This window comes from Hypomesus transpacificus, chromosome 13 (genome assembly GCF_021917145.1).
Source record: "Hypomesus transpacificus isolate Combined female chromosome 13, fHypTra1, whole genome shotgun sequence".
Lineage (NCBI taxonomy): Eukaryota > Metazoa > Chordata > Actinopteri > Osmeriformes > Osmeridae > Hypomesus > Hypomesus transpacificus.
In genome coordinates this window covers 12,480,596-12,499,475 of record NC_061072.1, presented here as the reverse complement: position 1 = coordinate 12,499,475, position 18,880 = coordinate 12,480,596, and the positions used below count along the sequence as shown (strand labels likewise).

The 18,880-nt window shown below is 46.3% G+C and overlaps 3 protein-coding genes across 7 annotated transcripts; 2 read left to right on the top strand and 1 right to left on the bottom strand.

The window, feature by feature from the left end:
• The first annotated feature begins 330 nt into the window (after nucleotides 1-330).
• rangap1b (Ran GTPase activating protein 1b) lies at nucleotides 331-5,703 on the top strand. Of its 3 annotated transcripts, none has more exons than XM_047032257.1 (16): nucleotides 332-453; nucleotides 697-810; nucleotides 977-1,104; nucleotides 1,278-1,337; nucleotides 1,472-1,651; nucleotides 1,986-2,120; nucleotides 2,281-2,439; nucleotides 2,547-2,660; nucleotides 2,770-2,869; nucleotides 3,040-3,124; nucleotides 3,220-3,373; nucleotides 3,536-3,628; nucleotides 3,723-3,825; nucleotides 3,937-4,025; nucleotides 4,418-4,539; nucleotides 4,813-5,703. In XM_047032257.1, the coding sequence occupies exons 2-16, from the start codon at nucleotides 699-701 to the stop codon at nucleotides 4,895-4,897; spliced, it is 1,719 nt and encodes a 572-aa protein (XP_046888213.1). In that variant the 5' UTR covers nucleotides 332-453; nucleotides 697-698; the 3' UTR covers nucleotides 4,898-5,703. The 3 variants fall into 3 exon arrangements, with proteins under 3 accessions (XP_046888215.1, XP_046888213.1, XP_046888214.1); XM_047032258.1 differs by having other exon boundaries at nucleotides 333-453; nucleotides 692-810; XM_047032259.1 differs by lacking the exon at nucleotides 4,813-5,703 and having other exon boundaries at nucleotides 331-453; nucleotides 3,978-4,025; nucleotides 4,418-4,509.
• A 103-nt stretch (nucleotides 5,704-5,806) lies between these two features.
• Nucleotides 5,807-11,096, top strand: chadlb (chondroadherin-like b). 2 transcript variants are annotated; one of them, XM_047032809.1, is made up of 10 exons: nucleotides 5,807-6,079; nucleotides 7,334-7,507; nucleotides 7,696-7,890; nucleotides 8,136-8,437; nucleotides 8,654-8,862; nucleotides 8,973-9,265; nucleotides 9,404-9,583; nucleotides 9,716-10,222; nucleotides 10,314-10,480; nucleotides 10,648-11,096. In XM_047032809.1, exons 2-10 carry the CDS (start codon nucleotides 7,334-7,336, stop codon nucleotides 10,949-10,951), a joined length of 2,331 nt encoding a protein of 776 aa, XP_046888765.1. In that variant the 5' UTR covers nucleotides 5,807-6,079; the 3' UTR covers nucleotides 10,952-11,096. The 2 variants fall into 2 exon arrangements, with proteins under 2 accessions (XP_046888765.1, XP_046888766.1); XM_047032810.1 differs by having other exon boundaries at nucleotides 7,331-7,507.
• Nucleotides 11,097-11,437: 341 nt separating this feature from the next.
• l3mbtl2 (L3MBTL histone methyl-lysine binding protein 2) lies at nucleotides 11,438-17,616 on the bottom strand. Of its 2 annotated transcripts, XM_047032808.1 has the most exons (18): nucleotides 17,548-17,616; nucleotides 16,636-17,106; nucleotides 16,334-16,469; nucleotides 16,011-16,144; nucleotides 15,642-15,735; nucleotides 15,484-15,551; nucleotides 15,211-15,328; nucleotides 14,971-15,105; nucleotides 14,784-14,872; nucleotides 14,410-14,659; nucleotides 14,221-14,288; nucleotides 13,928-14,032; nucleotides 13,512-13,659; nucleotides 13,337-13,419; nucleotides 12,888-13,122; nucleotides 12,701-12,754; nucleotides 12,402-12,581; nucleotides 11,438-12,263 (listed from the first exon to the last, which is right to left on the bottom strand). In XM_047032808.1, the coding sequence occupies exons 2-18, from the start codon at nucleotides 17,008-17,010 to the stop codon at nucleotides 11,863-11,865; spliced, it is 2,673 nt and encodes an 890-aa protein (XP_046888764.1). In that variant the 5' UTR covers nucleotides 17,011-17,106; nucleotides 17,548-17,616; the 3' UTR covers nucleotides 11,438-11,862. The 2 variants fall into 2 exon arrangements, with proteins under 2 accessions (XP_046888764.1, XP_046888763.1); XM_047032807.1 differs by having other exon boundaries at nucleotides 15,484-15,735.
• Between the last annotated feature and the right edge of the window lie 1,264 nt (nucleotides 17,617-18,880).

Below are 18,880 nucleotides of genomic sequence, written 5' to 3'. Positions count from 1 at the left end.
GGGAGTGTGAGGATGAGCTGTTGTTGTTTTTGGTCGCAGGGCCGTTGTGGTGCACTTGCATTAAAACAATATACTTCTGTGAGGTTTGTAAAAATCGACTTCTAATAGTTTAATGCCAACCACGTGTGTAGCCAACTGATTCTTATGGAAATTTTGTTCTTTGATGTGACCTTTGCCGTGGTCCAAGCGCGTACATTTGAACACAGTCAGCCACAACATTTTAGTTATCAATAAAGTAGGGTTACTAAGTATGGTTGAAAACAGATGAAAAGTAAGTTTTTTATACAACTCCATCCCAACAGACGGCGGCACAAACCCCTGAGGGTGCCCGATTGAAACCGCAGAAGAAGAAAACGTCACAGATTGTAGAAACAAGCGCGCGCCGTGGGAGTCAGCGTATTGACGAATACGAAAGTACTTGTAGCCACCTGCCTCACATACTGTAAAATAAAAGTAAGGCTTTTTCAACTTTACATATCAACATGTATTTACCATGTAGTTACATGATGGGTAATTACAATATTCGTGCGAACGTTTGAAACTAGCCAAACTGGTTGCTTTCACTTGTGTAGCACACGTTAGCGGTTACTTCTTATTGTTTTATTGGACATTAATAAAACAGGTGGCAAGGTAATGAATTGGTAGCTGGTTGTTACTGTATCGTTTTACCTCATTCTGTTCTCATGTACTGTCTAGAGATGGCGTCTGAGGAGATAGCGCAGCTTGCTGAAGCGCTGTCCAAGACACATGTTGGTGATGGAGAGTTGAGCTACAAGGGCCGGGGCCTCAAGCTGGACAACGTCGAGTCTGGTAAAACAATAACCCTATTTGACCGTTCAACATTCTTTTATTCATTAAGTAACATCACAGCCCATGTATCATGCACACCTCTGACGACCACACACCGTGCAGTTTAATTTTAACTGTCAGTCAATGGGGTATCTTACTCATTATGTCAGTGTTTCTGTGTATGCAGTGAAAGATCTGGTGGTTGAGATAGAACAATACCATGGCTTGAGAGCACTACGATTGGAGGGGAACACGGTGGGAGTAGAGGCAGCTCAAGCCATCGCCAAGGCCTTGGAAGGAAAAGACCAGCTTCAGGTACCAATTCAAGTCTGTGATTATGTCTTTTCTAAATACCACAAGTACTATTTTAAACGGTTGTCTGTGTTGGTAAATAAAGGTTGTAATTGAAGTGATACAAGCCCTCATTTGGATCATTATTATGTTATAATAATTTTATTAATTCAAGCTTTGTGTTTTTCTTCTCCCAGAGATGCCATTGGAGCGACATGTTCACAGGGCGACTACGATCTGAAATCCCCACAGCATTGGTGAATAACTGAACTGGTTATAAATCATTTATTTAAGAAGGTCAGGGCCGTAACAGAGTTACCAATAATAATGATGCCACGTTAACTTAATGTTCTGTGAACTGATTTCTGTCTGTCTTTGTCCCTACACATAGAGATGCCTCGGCAGTGCCATAATAACAGCGGGAGCCAGACTCAAGGAACTGGACCTGAGTGACAATGCCTTTGGTCCTGACGGAGTGAAAGGCATTGAGGCGCTGCTCCAGAGTCCCTCTTGCCACTCACTACAGAAGCTCCGCCTTAACAACTGTGGCATCGGTATCGGAGGAGGCAAGGTTAGGTGGCCGAGAGTCGCAAACTGTGTATGGGTGGATTTTTGCAGTCTCTCTACACAGATTAGACATAGTCCTAAACTACATAGATGTAGACATATTCTCCTTGAAGTGGTTTCAGTTGGTTTCAGTTGTAGACTAGGCTCTCTGTGTTTGGAAAATTGAACCCCAACAGTGTATGTTCATGACATCCGTTTTACTACCCTTCTTCAATATTTTACAGTATGACAAGAAAATGATTCTCATCCTACTGAGAGTATAGGGGCCAAAGGTGAACATAGTCCTGTGTCTTTGTAGTTAAAGTGTTATAATGTCATATTTTAATTGTTGTTGACAGATCCTGGCTGCAGCGTTAACAGAATGCATTAGGCAGTCTTCTGCCCTTGGTACCTCACTAAGACTCAAGGTCTTTGTCGCAGGCAGGAACAGACTGGAGAATGAGGGAGCCACGGCCCTAGCCCAGGCCTTTCAGGTACCCACACATTCACACACGTTGCTATATCTCTACCTATCTTGTCAAAGATCTCACTTAGAAAGATCTCACAGTTAAATCCATTGTGGTATCAAATACTACTCTTTTTACATACCTTCTCTATCCATCTTCCTTATCTTGCCTTCTTGCCCATCCCCAGTTGATGGGCAGCCTGGAGGAGGTGCACATGCCCCAGAATGGCATCAACCACCCGGGGGTGACAGCTTTGGCAACGGCCATGCAGCACAATCCTGAACTCCGTGTGCTGAACCTAAACGACAACACCTTCACCAAGAGAGGAGCACTGGCCATGGCACAGGTATACTCGCTCACTCGGCATCCTAATCAGCACTGTGTGTTGGTTTAGATGGGACGTCCACTTCACCTCCCACCCTCTCCCTCATTTCCCCACCACGTCCCCTCCAGGCCCTGAGACACCTGCAGAAGGTTCAAGTGATCAACTTTGGGGACTGTCTGGTCCGCTCTGAGGGAGCCATCGCCATCTCCGCTGTCCTCCGAGAGGGCCTGAATACACTCCAGGTCAGCATTTGTGTGTGTCAGCTGAGGTGAAGTCATTGGTTATGCATACAGTGTCTTCCTATCGAGTACACATGAATGTATCCACATGAGTGTTCTTACCCACCTCCAGGAGCTGAACCTGTCCTTTGGGGAGATCACAGAGGCAGCTGCCCTGGTGGTGGCCCAGGCTGTAAAGGACAAACCTCACATGGTGAAATTGGACCTGAATGGTGCTTACTCTAGTCTACACTATTTTAACTGTGTCCAAAACATATCAAACGACTTCACCTACTGACCACACATCTTTAGTGATGTACTGCTACTGTTGTGGATTATTGTATGTCGTTGCATGTTCACTTGGGTAACTGGTGTTTTGTTTTGTGTTTGTCTGCTCTCTCAGGTAACTGTCTGGGGGAGGAGGGCTGTGAGGCCCTGAAGGAGACCCTGGAGAACATGGACAAAGCAGACCTGCTGGCATCACTCAGGTGTGTGACAGGCTGTGAGGGGCTGACTGTACACCTGGTCACATTAGTTTGAGATTCAGTCTTGGACTAAGTCTTGGAATGTGCTTTCTCTGTAGTGATGATGAGGGAGAGCCTGATGATGAAGATGAGGACGAAGATGAGGATGGAGAAGAGGAGGAGGATGGAGAAGAGGAGGAGGATGATGGCAAAAAAACAAAAGAGAATGGAGTGTCAAGTGAAGAAAGCAGCCCTATCAAGCCACAGAACACGGCAAGTCTGCCTCATTCAGATTCCTGTACCAAGACGCCCCAATCACAACCCAGTGCTGTATACCATAGCAGTTTCACCGTCCTCTTGTCCTGTCACCTATGTTCTACCCACCATGAAGAGTAGAATATGGTCATCGCTCATCGCTGACTTTATCCTTTTCAGACCATGCTGGAGGTGCAGTCCTTTCTTAGCTCCCCCTCAGCTGAGAGCCTCCTCAGCCTGGGGGAGAAGAGGGCAGAGCTGCTGGAGCAGCAGGTAGGCCCCCTGGTGACCCAGGACAACCCCACCACCACCATCCACACCAGGTGAGAACGTAGTGGGAGTAAATCGCTGTGTGTTTTTTTGCCAGGTGGATGTGTCAGACCCGGACAAGGCAGCAAACATCTTTTTGAAAGTCTCCTTTGTTTACAACGAGGAAACGGAGGTCAAGAGAGCTGTTCTGGAAACCATTGGTGAGAAATCAAAATATATGGAGGCCCACCGTGTCCTTTTGTCACATCCTGTCTCTCTCCGATTGTACTTCACACAAGCATCAAGCAATTAATAGTGTTCTTGTCCTTTAGACGCCCTGTTGAAAAACGCCTTTTCTGGCTCCTCTCTTCAGACCTACAGCTTCCTGTCCACTCTCCTGGTCATGATGGGACTTCTCAAGGTACCATTAATGTCCCCGGTACAGACCGTTTCTAAAGTTAATGTGTACGCTGCAGTAAACATCCCTTAAAATATTTTTCATCTTGAATAGCTCTAGGTTTATTCCAGTACACAGCTATTATACCTGTTACAGCACTGTAGGACAAGGGTTTTACCTCATACATCACATAACCCCTTGTTTGTGTATTGGTTGAGTTAGGGTTGTGGTGGCCATTTTAATATCTTTTATTTTGAGGCTTTTCTCAATCCATAAAAAAGAAATAATAATAATTTGCGTAAAATAGGTAAAAACTTTAAAGTGACATTTTATGTATGAGATTAGACTGAGCTAAAGCAGACCTTTATGCCAGCCTGATATGACAACTCTGTTTCTCACTGTCTTTCTGTGGTCAGGGTGAAGGCAAGGCAAAGAAGGTGCAAGTGTTCCCAGGTCACTTGCTGGCTCTGGAGCATGCTGTCCAACAGGACTATTTCCCTCAAGACCACGCCTCCCTGCTGCTCACCTTTGTGTCCAGGTATACATCCAGACTCTGTCTAGACACCATTGTGATGTCATAAGACCCTTGCAATATTCAACTTTTGTTAATTGCATCATGGCCTGTCTAGACACCTTTGATGATGTCACAATACCAGTTAGAGAATTTGAATTTTGTTCCAACTGTAGAACTGTTATCTAGATGTCATAATGATGTATAGTGATGGCCCCGTAGACATTACTGTGCAGAAATTTCAGTATTGTCGCTGAGCCTTTGATTGTGACAGCTGCCTAATCTGTGGGAACCCTGCAGGTGTGGTAAAGTCTTGAAGTCGTGCAGCAATGCCACCGACAGCCTCAAATCCACTCTGGAAAGGAGGAGCACTCCACAGTGCTGAGACCTGCTCTGTACCCTCTCATAGGACAGCACTCTGCTCCAGCCTCTTACACACGCACACGCTGCACTGATTGATGCCTATTCTGCCTCCTGCCTTGTATGTAGACTCTACACTGAACTAAAGATGAGGACTAAACTTTACCCTCTGTCTACCTGGGTTCTCTGTAAAGCCTTCTACTTGAAGATAGCTCATTCACTTTCGTCTTCATATTGTTGATTTAATTTTTGTACTTGATTTTGCTACTTCTATTTTTATAAGAAGAGAACTTAAAAACCACATCCACAATTATATATAGAAAAAAGGGAAACATTTACAATGTGAAGAAATGAAAATAATTTTTTTATAGTTGTGCTTATTAATTTGTCTACACATATCACTGTTATTTCATTATTGTTGTTGTTGTTGTCGTCTAACCTTTAGCACTAGGTTATTATGAGAGTCTGGCTTTGCCGGCCATGTGTATACTTGAGTAATATTCTTGGCTACCCAGCTGGGTTTAACCAGGTCAAATCATTTGTGCATTAAACTGTGAGAAGGAATGGGCTGCATGCATGAGCATTTCCTCCTATAGACGAAGACCTCTACAGTACAGCACACCATGTGTGTGCAGGGCTCTGTACACAGCTGCAACAATTGAGCTCAGGATACTATACTGTGATGTAAATGAACATGGGGAAATAAGTGGCATTTAGAAATAATTTCTATTGGTATAAAACTGAATTTTGATTTAACATTGACTGGCATATATGGGTATTTCTCTGGTTGTATTTGAAGTAGTAACGTGTGGAATAAAAACGTTTTTCCAAGTTGTTTGGCGATTCTAATTTACTTGAGGACTTGGAGTTTGAATCGTGGTTGGTAAAGTGAGTAATATTTGTCATGCAGGTTGTATTTATTAATCATGTTCGTTGAACAAGCGCCGGTCTGGTTTTACAAGCCGCGGGATGTAGGTTATTGTTTTTTTAAGCCTGAACAGGCTCAGGCAAACTCAGGCGCACTTTAAAAACTCACCAGAATCGTGTCGAAAGATGGGGTTCTGAGTGAATGGAGGGATAAGTGAAGTTTGTTTTGGATGAGGGTCAGCCGGGGGAAGAGCGGGAGAGGTAGACGAGAAACCGTGAGAGAATCAACGGCAGTACAAAAGAAGGAGGCCGAATAACGGGTCACGAACTCCGAGCTAAAGTGAGTATCCTATCTTTGTTAGCTGCAAACGTGGTGATCACCACTGTTGGCTGTAAAGTATACGGTTAAAAATGACAAATACAAGCAAGTGATGGAGATGGAGTTAATTATATGTCAGATTCATTGAACACAGCGTTTCCAAAAGCAACCCCTCGATTTATAGAATAAATAGGATGTATGACCTGTTCGAATCCCCAGGTAACCGTGAAGTGCTTTTGTGAAAAAATGTGTTCACCATACCGCGGTGTATTTACAGAAGACACTCTGCAGTAGTGATTCGGTGCCGGGCACGAAAACACTGCGCGTCTTTGTGCGCAACCGGCGCGCCAGCTCAACTGCGGTCTAAACTGTTGATCCCTTGGGAGACACTGACACACACACAGGCTTTGCCCTAGGAAATTCCGCCGTCTCTCATTTCTACCCCCTCTCTTACTTCATCTCTCTCACTCTTTCCCTCTCTTCACGGCGACCTGGACACTTGGAAAAGGGGCCAACTTTGTGATAATGTGTTAAAACTCAATTTCAGCGTCAGTTACGCACAGACCTAGTAGGTCTAAAAAGGATTTGTTCTACGGATTTTCACATCCCTGGGCTCAGGTATATTTTACTGAGGGGAATCTCTCCTCCATTGTTTCTGTTCTGAATTCGTAATTTCACATCAATAATGCTCTTATTAAAGCTCTTATTAAGATCCACAGGGATTTAAAACGAAAACTGTAATTATATAAGATGTATGAGACCTTTTTATACCGTGTTCAATAATTTGCAAAGATTTTATGGGCTATGGTTTAGGCCTACCTAAACGGAATTAATCATCTCAGCTTTTGATGCATGTACTATTTGGTAGGCTAAAGCTGTTTGATTAGTCTTAATTCCCCAACCTTCTTCCATTATTATAATATCAACTAAATATAGGCACAACACATTTAAAACTCCAACCAATAGTGCAGACTTAAGTGATTACACAGCTCCTGAGAACTAGCTAGAGTTATGATTTCCCACAACTGTGTGTGTGTGTGTGTGGGGGGGGGGGGGGGGGGGGTATCCAACAAGGTAGGATAAATCGACGTATACCACCGATGACTTGGACCAACGATTGGCAAAAATGAACCCAATTGGAAATAGACTTTTTGAAATCCGATTAATCAAATTGAGGCCAGATTAGGACTAAAAAATCCATCTGAAACAGTATGCTGATTTATAAACGGATGAACGTTGGATTTCTGCTGTGTTCCTGACCTGTTATTTCAGCAGATGTATTCCATGGGCTGTCCCTTCGCCTGGTGGGCCTTACTGGTACTGCTCCTGTCAGGCATTCCAGGGGTGCACCTGGGCAAGTGCCCAAAACAGTGTCTCTGCGACCAGATTCAACTCACTGTGTCCTGTGTCAACAAGAATCTGACCGAAGTGCCTCCCACAATAGATGAGGTATATAGTGACGCATAACCACCATCATATAACAAATTAATGTAATAACATCTGGTATACATGCTGCAGTTGCAAAGCAATGTTGCCCAAACTGAAACTCAAGAGACCAACCTTTTGAATTCATACATCTTTTCTGTCTCTGTTGAATTCCTGACTTGGACTTTGGTGATTTTCCCCATCACCACCAGATCACAGTGAAGCTTGACCTGAGAGGGAATGACATTCAAACGCTGCCCACAGGGGCGTTCAAGCACACCCCCTACCTGACGCACCTCACGCTGCAGCGCTGTAACATCCGAACCGTGAAGGAGGGCGCCTTCCGCAGCCTGGGCCGCCTCGTCTTCCTCAACCTTGCAAATAACAACATTGAGATACTGTACCAGGTAAATCACAGACAGACATGCTTTCAGGCCAGAGCCTATTTAAGATACAAGGCTATCCTTTATACAGTGAAAAGTTGCTTCTAGGTCAAATAGCGAGAGAGATTTCCATCTAGGTAGGTAATGGAAGGGGTTCTTTAGTTTCCATTTCAAGGTTGCTTTGAGAACATTTGCTTTCTCTAATCTTTTGATTTCTTTGCTCATTGCAGCTCTATTGATAAATACTATCTGTCTCCTTTTTTTTCCAGGAGTCCTTCGACGGCCTCACTTCTCTGAAGCAGCTCCTGATCGACCGTAACCGTGTGGAGGAGATTCAGCCAGGAGCCTTTTCCCAGCTGGGATTCCTTAACTTGCTCTCCCTCACACACAACCAGCTGGTCTACATCCCCAACATGGCCTTCCAGGGCCTGCAGAACATCAAGTGGCTGCGTCTCACTCACAACTCCCTTAACTACCTTGCCACCGAGGCCTTTGCTGGCCTCTTCACTCTAACACGTCTCAGCTTAGACCACAACGAGCTGCAGTTCTTCCCCACTGAGACCATGACCAGGTATGAGATGAGTTTGACCACGTATTTGGCCAGTTCATGAATAGATGACGTGGGGATTCTGCTCTCACGGATGGAGAAGCCCGAGACAGCAGATAATTAGTATCGTTGTGTTTTTTTTTTTATCAGGGCCGTCTAACCATTGTGGTGTGTATTTGTGTCTGTCTGTCTGTCTCTTTCAATTTCTCCTACCACGTCCCCCAACTTCCATATACCCAGACTCCCAGAGGTCACTCGTCTGGACCTTGGCTCCAACCCCATGACCTACTTGGGGGAGGAGACAGTGTCAATGGCCAAGGTCACCCACCTCTTCATGGACCATATGTCCCTTCAAGACCTGGCTAACACAGCTGTGTCCCTATCCCCTAACCTAGTGCACCTGGATCTCAGCCACAACCAACTACGTGTTCTGCAACCCTTCTCTGCAGGTGGGACCAAGCAGCTGGGGGAGAACTGTACACTCTCACAACACAATCCCTATCCTTACAACCCATCATATCTCCCATCACATCATATCAACTGTCATTCAACCCGACAGGTTCCCCTAAGCTGGCGCGTCTCAACCTGGCAGGAAACCCCATCTACTGTAACTGCTACCTGCGTCCCCTGAGGGAGTGGGCCCTGCGGGGCAAGGTCAAGCTGCTGGGGGCCTGCGGGGGCCCCGCCCACTTCTCTGGGGAGAGTCTGGAGGCCATCCACCCCTCTGAACTGCGCTGCCAGAGTCAGGAGGCCATGCTGAAGGCAGAGTTAGAGGAGCAGAGCATGGTCACCCCACCCCCCACTCCTGAGCCAGACAACAAAGTCAAGTGTCCCACCAATTGTGCTTGCGAGGTGAGTTGTTAGTGTGTGTTGTTACGTGATGGTTACAAACCTTAACCTCTGTATTTCCAACCTTAGCCCCTGAGCCTCACTGATCCACCCATTCATACTGTCTCTCTCTCTCTGCCCCCTCCCTCACCCCCATCCAAGGGTGATACCCACCACTCTTCCTGTGAGAACCGTGGCCACACAAAAGTGCCTCGCGGCTTCTCACCGGATACCAGACTCCTTGATCTCCGTGGCAACGACTTCCACTACATTCCTGGCAACAGTTTTCCTGGAGTCGCTGAGGTGGTGTCCCTCCATCTTCAACGCTGCAAGATTGTGGAGGTGAATCCTACGAGCACCCTTTTGACCTATATCATTCGGAATGCCTTTCGTTATGATTGTAAATGCATGTAGGCATGTTAGTCACCCTGGAGAAAATGGCCATAGACTAAATGTCAGACCTGTAACCTGCAGATGGAGGATGGAGCCTTCAACGGGATGAAAGGGCTGGTTTACCTCTACCTGTCTGAGAACGAGCTCACCTCCCTCAGCCCAACAGCCTTCAAGGGCCTGCCCCAGCTCACCTACCTCCACCTGGAGAAGAACCGTTTCACCACCTTCCCCAAGGGGGCTTTCAAGCTGCTGCCCGGCCTGCTGGCCCTGCACCTGGAGCACAACTCCATCTCCAAGCTGGAGCCAGGCATCTTAATAGGGGCAGAGAGGCTGAGGGGCCTCTACCTCACTTCCAACTCTATTAACAGTGTGGCCCCCCAGGCCCTTGACCAGGCCTCGGACCTGGACACACTGCATCTGGGTGGGAACAAGCTGAATGAGGTCCCCACTGATGCTCTGGGAAAGACATTGACTCTCGGCGAGCTCCGTCTGTCAGGGAATCCCATCCGCTGGGTGGGACCCCAAGCTTTCCAGCCACTGGCTAGGGTGCTGAAGGATCTCTATCTAGATGGCATGGGACTGGAGAAGGTGAGGGGAAAGAGAAAGACAGAAATCTTTGTTCTTCCTGATCTTCCTCCCTCCCTCACCTCCTCACTTTCTTTTCTCACTTTTCCTCCAGATGTCTAAGGACTCCCTAGCGGGGTTGGGCCCAGGTCTGAGGAGTTTGTACCTGGAGGGGAACCAGTTGGAGGAGGTGCCTGACCTGAACAGTTTCACCAGTCTGGAGGTCATCAACCTGGCTGACAACCCTCTGCTGTGTGACTGCCCCCTGCTGCCCTTGCGCATGTAAGACACACACACGTTCTCGGTCTCTGCCTCCACCAACATCTCTATTTATCTTCCTCCTTACACAGCCTTCTACCCTCACATGCAGACATAAGAGGACCTCGGCTACAAAAAAAAATATTGTGTCTAGGCTACATTAAAAAAAAACACTGTTGTCTCTCTCTAAGATGGATAGAGAAGGTCAACCTGAAGGTGCGTGCCACCTGTGCTCATCCACCTGAGCTGCGGGGTCATAGGGTCAAAGACGTCCACGTCTTCAAGGCCTGCCCAGGGGGTGAAAACCTTGCCTCCTCCCCCACCGTCGCCCCTACAAAAATCTCCAAGACCCCCAAGTCCACCAAGGCTAAGCCAGCTCACCTTAACGCCCCTCGCCAGGTCAAAGTGGTCAAGACCAAATCCAAAGGCCGTAAGAGCCAGACGCCAAAACCTGCAGTGGCCAAGAAGACCGCCAAAAGGAGCAAGATGGCCTGAGAATGAGTCTGTCATATATACAGTATGTTAAATCTGTCTATAGGATGTACAGTGAGTAACAATTTCTTCAGTTTTCCATTGTACAGTCCTCACAGATTACGGTTCCTTATAACTACGGTATATAGATCAGTGACTTCCAACTGAAGCATTTAGTGAGGATATTAAACAAGACTTCCCCACACAATGGATTGCACTTTCTATCCTTGAAAGTGACCACTTTTACTTCTGTAAAAGGAGTTTTAAATCAACATAGTATCAAATGTAGTGACACTATGTTGAGAACTTATGGCTAAAAGCTAATTTCCTAACCACTAGTCTTCTCCCTAGTCCAGTAAACAGTGGTTTTATGCATAAGCTCTATATAGTTATACGTACACCTGCTGATAATACCAATCTATAGTTATGGTGTCTAAAGTCAAATGTCAACATACAGGATGGAGGCCAGGTATCATTCTAATATACAGTATGTTTATCAAACATCACATCAGCTACATATTTTATTCCACAATTGTACATATACACAACAGTAATAGAGTATGGAAACTAAACCTAGAATGTTAAAACCAAGAAATAAACCATTACCCAACTTGAAAACGTGTGAAGGAGTGTCATTTACAATCCATGTGTATGGAGCACCCATGTCCTGGTAGGAGGCGTGTCTCAGTAATGACATGTCTGAGCTTTAGAGTTCTCCAGAACTCGGTTTGTCTCACACCCAAGACCCACGGGTGAGTTTGAGGTAGTCTGACTACATCTGTTTACAGGCAAATGTTTAAGTCACTGTTTCTACTGATTATACATTATCACCGACGAGGTTTAACCGACAGAGCTTCCATAAGTCCTGACATCCTGGTCCAGTTTGCGAATGTTCAACACATTATCATCAGTCCACAGTGCTAACTTCTCTGGAGTCATTGTTCCATGTGTTCCTCAGCAGCATCTTCCTGATGTTCGACCCGCTCCTGAAGGCTCGCCTGCTGCATGTCCTGCTGGGCCTCCTGGTTCTGCTGGCTCTCCTGCGGAATGTCCTGTTGGGCCTCCTGGTCCTGCTGGCTCTCCTGCTGCATGTCCTGTTGGGCCTCCTGGTCCTGAGGATCCTCTGTACTCTCTTCGTCCTTGCTCTCCTTCCTCTGTTCAGCCGCGCTCTTCTTCGCCACCTTTCTCTGATATTTCTCTTTCTGCCCCTCGCTTAACTGCTCGTCCCCTCTCTGCTCCTCCACGTCTTGCTCTTGCTTGATGACAGCCAGCGAGGGGGGAGGAGCGATGGGTGTCTCCATCTCCAGTTCCTCCACCTTGACTTGCACTGCGATGACTGTAGAAAGAGGAGACCGAGATAGAAGGGAAAGGAGACACAGAGAGGAAAGAGAGCGATAGCTCGCTGTGAGTTAAGTGGCTAGAGACCAAATATATTCCTATACATAGGGTATATGGATACAGTGAGTGTACATACTCTCCTGTCCCTCAGGCTCCGTCTTGGGCTGGAGGAGGGCAGTGGCAGGGGGGCTGCTCTGGTCCAGGGGGGGCCCTGGCTGCTGCTGGAGGGGCTCAGGTTCTGTCTGCTGGCCAGGACGGGCTGGAGGGCGGTTCTTCGAGATAAGGTTGGCTAGTTTCTTCTTCACCATCTTCTTCTCTGAAACAAGAGTGTAGGAAGAGAGAGCATAGAGAAGTTGTGAGAATAATTCAGGTGTCTCCAAGAAACAAAAGAAAGAAGAGTTATCGGATGTGTGTAATTGCATGCAGTGTACTTACTCTTCTTTCCCATAAACTTGTGTCTCTTGGCACGTGGCTGAGTTTCAAGAGGGTCTACGAGAATAGGACAAGACAGCACAACATCTTTGTATATATTACAGTTTATAGCTTCCATATGTGTATGAGTGTATGTGGTCAAGCTTGAGCCTGAGTGACCGAGTATGTATCTATAACCCCCTCCAGCTACCTGGTCCAATAGGAGGCTGCAGCTCATAGCCAATAATCTCACACCATCCTACAGGGTAGATGTCAGGTGACTGGAAGTCCACCCATTGGTCAAACTCCTCCTCCCAGCCGTCGAAGTGGACGAGAAGCAGGCGGCCCACGCAGCGCCTCACCGTGGCAACGCACACCAGGCGCGGCTCCATCAGGTCCACCGCCTCCATCTTCATATTGGGAGAAAAGCCATGGCCTTGGCAGTCCTGGAGAAACAGGGTGCACACACACACACACATACACACATACGCACGCACACACACACACACATACACACACACACATACACACACACGCACGCACACAAACATGTGCATAAACAAACGGTGAATAATTATTTGTATCATATATATGTAAACGATTCTCATCATCGTGTTGTTCGCAGTCTAGAAAGGAGATTTTTAGGCAGGCCTTTCGTACAACATTAAACAGGTGTCTAGGTGCAGCTCTGGCCCCAGTCTTCTCCAGATAGTTGACCCATGTCCATGTCCTCTGGTCATATCCTGGTGAACAGAGCGGGAGAAGGATGAACGACCCGAGAAATGAGAAAGACTCTGTGAGTGGTTCTGCATGGCATGGCAGGGCTGTACTGTACCTGGTGGTAACGTGAGGGGAATGTCATTTTTATGGCAGAAGTCCATGGGCAGGATGGCATGGGAGGAGGCGTGGTAGCAGAACCAATCTGAACCACCCCCCAAGAGGTTCCCATCGATGCCAACCATGAGGAACCCATCCAACAGGACCTGAAAAGGAGCGAGAGGGGACAGGAGAGATGGACGGATATAAAAATAGATGGAGAGAGAGGGGAGAAGGGATGGAAAAAGAGAAAGAAGCGAAAGGGAAAAGTACCAATTGATCCATGTTATTAACCAGCTACTTACAAAAATCAGGTGTGACATATTAGGGTTGGAGAGGAAACAAACAGGACCATAGGTCTCCAGGAACAGGGTTTGGCACTCGTGTGCTCCAGTGAGCCCCACTGATGGAGCCTCAGGACCAGTCTGTCTATACCTTATGGATGGTGGCCACACAGATGTTGCCCAGGTTCAGAGGGTCGACGGCCTCCAGTTTCATTCCTACTTCGAAGAAACCTCCGTCCATGTACACACACCTGGGCTGAGGGGGCACAGGAGGGGCAGGTTGTTGTATGGTGGTTGTCATAGCAGTGTAATAAGGTTGTTTTAGGGGTCAAATTATTTGTCATGGTATTGTCAGGTAATCTGGCCAAAAGTATAGCACAGCATATATACCCCACTGAATATTCATAAAGCATGCAGGTCTTTCTCATTCATCTGTGTTCTGACCTTCTTGAAGAGCATGGGACTGCTGTCATAGTAGGCCTTACGGAGCACTGGATTGCCAACCTCTGTGACTGGGATCAAGAAAATAAAAACAAACAGATCCATAAGAACTCGGTCCCAGACCCACAAATAACTGGGCTCCTGTTTACACAACCAATACGATGATCTACCACTAGTGGGACAGATCCTCACCTGTGCTCTTGATGGTGTGACCCACTTTGTAGGACCAGCCCACTGGGTGCAGCAGAGGGCTCCACATGTGGCACCAGAACTCGGAGAGAGGCTCTGCAGGGTCTTCCTTCCCCCCGTCTTCGTAGACCAGCCTCAGGCGGCCCCCCACCACCGAGTCGATCACCGCCAGCCGCGTCCGGCTCACCATGGTGCGGTCCACCACCTCCACGCGCATGCCCGCACGGAACGAGTACCTCAGACTTTCTGCCAACTAGAAGGAGACAACTTCTGCTTTGCAAGAATAACCTAGAAACTCTGCCGCTGGTTCGAAGCTTCTGCCTCCATCCACATGTCTTGATATAACACCTAATATTGGGTGTGTCCAAAGCATATACCTTGAGGTAGAAATCCACAGGCAGAGTGTTGGCTCCTACCAGCCTCTTCATCAAATACTCTTTCCAGTCAGGGATGTTCTGCTGCAGCCCTAGATAACATTTAATCACACAGTTGGTTGGATGTGAGCTACACTGTGTGTGTGTCTGTGTATGTGCATTTAGACATGTGGGTTATGTGCTCACTCACCCTGTGGAGGGACCAGCAGCTTGCCCGTCATGGCACACCAGCCTATGGGATGCATGTCTCCAGATCCCAGGCTGCACCAGAAGTCATGCTTGCTGTCCTCCTCAAAGCCCTCATACCTCAACAGAGCCTTGTACCCTGCAGGAAACAAGGGGTAAAATGACGAGGGAAAGGACTACAAATAAAGAGCTAGATTATATAATCAGTGAATATAGTTTTCTAGCACTACCGGAAAGTGCTAACCTGCTAGCTGAATGATAGTGGCAATCCAGTAGACTTTGCTGGGCAGAACTGCATTGGTATTCAGAACTTCCACCTTCAAACCCACAGAGACATCATCCCACTGAACACACAGGGGCACCTGGGGGCAGGGACAGAGAAAGAAGCTTGAGGTAAGGCGGAGAAGCAGGGTAAGGCAGGGTGCTTGTGAAGGGATGAGGACAGGGGGAGTTGTTGGGTTTGGGCTTGAGGTGTAGTGTGTGGTAGGAACTACAGTCTAGGACTGTATGTGCTCACATGTCTGAAGCAGGACACACAGGCACCCGGGCAACCTTTCTTCTCCAAGTATGAGCCCCAGTCAAAACCTGCAGGAGGAAGGCATGGACCACGAGGGTGTGAGTGTGGCACTGTAGCGTGGGAATGAGCGTGTTTCAACATATGTGTGCATGTCTCACCATCCTGTCCAGGTGGGGCAGTGTCCTGTGGTCCTGCAGGTGTGGACCAGGGGGTCTTTATCAGCACTGTAGCCTTCTTAGTAGGAGGTTTTCCCTGGGAGACCAAGACTAGTCAACAGGCAGCATTCAGTGGCCTCTAGACACAGTTATGGCCATATTCCATTTAACATTGTCACAGTTGCAGAGTCTGTGGTCAGGCCTGTCCTTTTAAGGAATACCTCCACCTAAAGCTCTCCAGGCTCCCCATATAAGAGACAGAAGTCAATATGTTTGATTCAGTGCAATGTATATTTCCCTTCTTTTCATAATTGAAAAGTCTTTAGATCATAATGTTTTTTGCCATGAAAATATAAAATAGTAAAGTCTCACCTGTAGCCGAGCCAGGATGGATGTCTTCTTGGAGTTGGAGGAGTAGGAGCGTGAGCAGGAGACGTTGCAGAAACGCTTGGTCCTGGAGTAGAAGGTGCCTCTAATGCCGGTGACGCCACACATCTCACACACCGCTGGGAAAAGACCAGAACCGAGTTATGGACGCCTTTAACTTGATCAGATCTGTTATTTCAATAAAGGTTTATATTCTGATCGTTCAGCGGCAACTATGTAATGACACAATCTGCCAACAGAGTTTCCTCAAAAAAGCTTTACTATGTATCGCTTCCTCTTATTCCCTCTTTCTTTCTCTACTTCCTCACCTGGTTCATCATCCCTAGCCGGGTTACCCACTTCTCCACCGGACTCATACATCTCCTCCTCTTCATCCTCATCCTCCTCTTCATTATCATCCTCCTCTCCTTCTACATCTTCAAAAGACACTGGAGCCCCTTCAAGCTGACGGGAGATGAGAAACAGTGAGACCCACACAAAGAATTATCACTTTCATCAAAGATTTGTTGTAGCTTGAATGTCAGCCCCATCCTTGTCCTTTTCTCATTGAGGCATCATATTAATTTGAAGTGAAACACACTTAAGTTCCGTGTGTTGGGTTTGAACCCACCATGTCACATTCCCTTGGAGTAACAGGGATGCCCTTCCTCTGGGACCTGGGGAGACAAGAGCTGCAGCCCCCACCCTCACACGTGGAGCAGGGGGGTCGGATGAACACGGTAGGGACTGCCCCTGGCTTCAGCTTTAGTGAGCCTCTAGCTGCCAGAGCCTTCAGAACGGGAAAGGGTTGCTTGGGCTCAAAGTACTCCTTCCCAAAGTGTTCGCTGCACAGATGAGAGGTGGGCGAGGCGAACCAGTTGCTACGTGTGCGCTGGACCTGCTTCTCCCATTTGCGGGCCTCTTCGGGGTCCTTGGGGAACCGGTAGAGAGTGACGCCATCCTCAGCTGTCCTACTGCACCCGTAGGCCACACAGTGGTATGGCATCTTCTCTCTTTTGACTGGTTTGTGTTCAATAGGAGTGATTCTATAAATGTTCACTTGGCTTCCTCTTCTGTGTTGTGCTTTGATGTCAATGTCTCACTTTGGGATACCAAAAAAAAAGGAATATGATGAGCTGAAGTTAAAGGAAAACAAGTTTTATTATAAAAAGGAAATCATGCAGCTGAAATCTTATATAAGATGATCTCTTGATACAGCAGGTAGACTTATAATGGGTGAACTAATATTGTACCATCAAGAATACGGACAAATTATGACTACACAAGCAATCACACTAATACTACTGTAAAACCTAGGAGTACTATACAAATAGGTTTCAAGGTAGCAGTAGCTAACGTTGTCCATTTGTTGGCTGAAGGGCTAGCTAGCTAGCTTGGGTTCTGCTAATAGGCAGCTGCATATCTCACTACAGTAAATCCAATTTATACTGAAACGATTGCTAACATCTAATTTAAACTCCAAACTGACCAAAAAAACTAAAATTATTGTTGTTAGTTAGCACATGACCACCATGCCACCTACCCGCTTCTTCGTGTTTACTTCTTGTGAATGGAATCATGGGAGCTGTAGTTTGTGACTGTTTGAAGACGGTGCTGTAAAGTGGGGTCATACCATAACCTCCTACAGTAGATGTGTACCACGTTCATTAACAATCAATAAATACTGAAAACAGAGCTTGTCAGCTTCTGTTCATTTAGCACTTTTTAACCAACTTATCAGATTTGTATTTGGGCTTAATGTGGATACATTTTAATCAATCAAATCCAAAGCCATTCCTACAATCATCGCAAAGGGGTGAACGATGAATGATCGATCCTGACCAATCCTCCTTAATAGGCTACTTGTGACTGAGCTGAACATGTAAGTATGATCATACCAGAAAATCATTCTATGCAGTTAATTGCAACATCTCAGGTTTAGCAAAGTATACACTCTGTACCTCGAGGTACACTTAAAAATGGCACAGATTTTCCCTCCCTCTTTGCTTTTCCCCCAGTTAATTTCCAAGTGAAAGGTGACTGCTAATAGTGCAAACAAGCTGCCATATTTTCAGTGGAAGTTGTTTATACTTTTCAAAATGGATGGAGAAAGAAGTGGAAGAAAATTTAGAATAAAAAAGAACAGCCTTTTAAAAGAGAAAATACAGTTGCCACCATTGCCAGAAACAAATTCAGGGCCGACAATGCTGTATAAACTGGTAATAGATCTCTATAAACACATTTGAATGTTAATATAGTATAAGGCATTGGTAGAGTAAAGAGTATATGAGGGTATTTAAATCAGTAGAAGCCACTGAGCTTCCATCAGATGTCAGAATGATGATCAAGTTCTTGGCCAGATGTTGCTCTCATGAAAGCCACTCACAAAACACCATGTATCATACTGAGTGGTTATCACCTTAGGTACAGTTTGACCTGGGGAGATTCTAATGCTCTATATCACTATGACAGTTGTGGACATAAAAGGAAGGGAGACACCAATAAGATCAAATGGCTTATCCAGTAAGCTTTTGTTACTAAATGGATCACATATTTCAAAATTCTCGAATGTTTTTTTTTAACTAAATGGATCACATATTTCAAAATGCCTTCATTTTTCATGTACCCATTGTGTCAGTTACAATACTGTCGCTGTATCATGCAACACTTTGTGGGAACTTAAAACAGATAAGCAAAGACACAGATGTTAACCACCACTGCATCTCTGAAGAACAGAGTGGAAAAGATCACAATTTACTTTTTTACAAAGTAAAAAGTTTGTTGATAGAACATCACATTGGCTCCTCCTCCAAACAGGAGATACCTAGTCAGAATGAAACATACATGATGGGAAATATTTGAGGATAAAAGCAGTG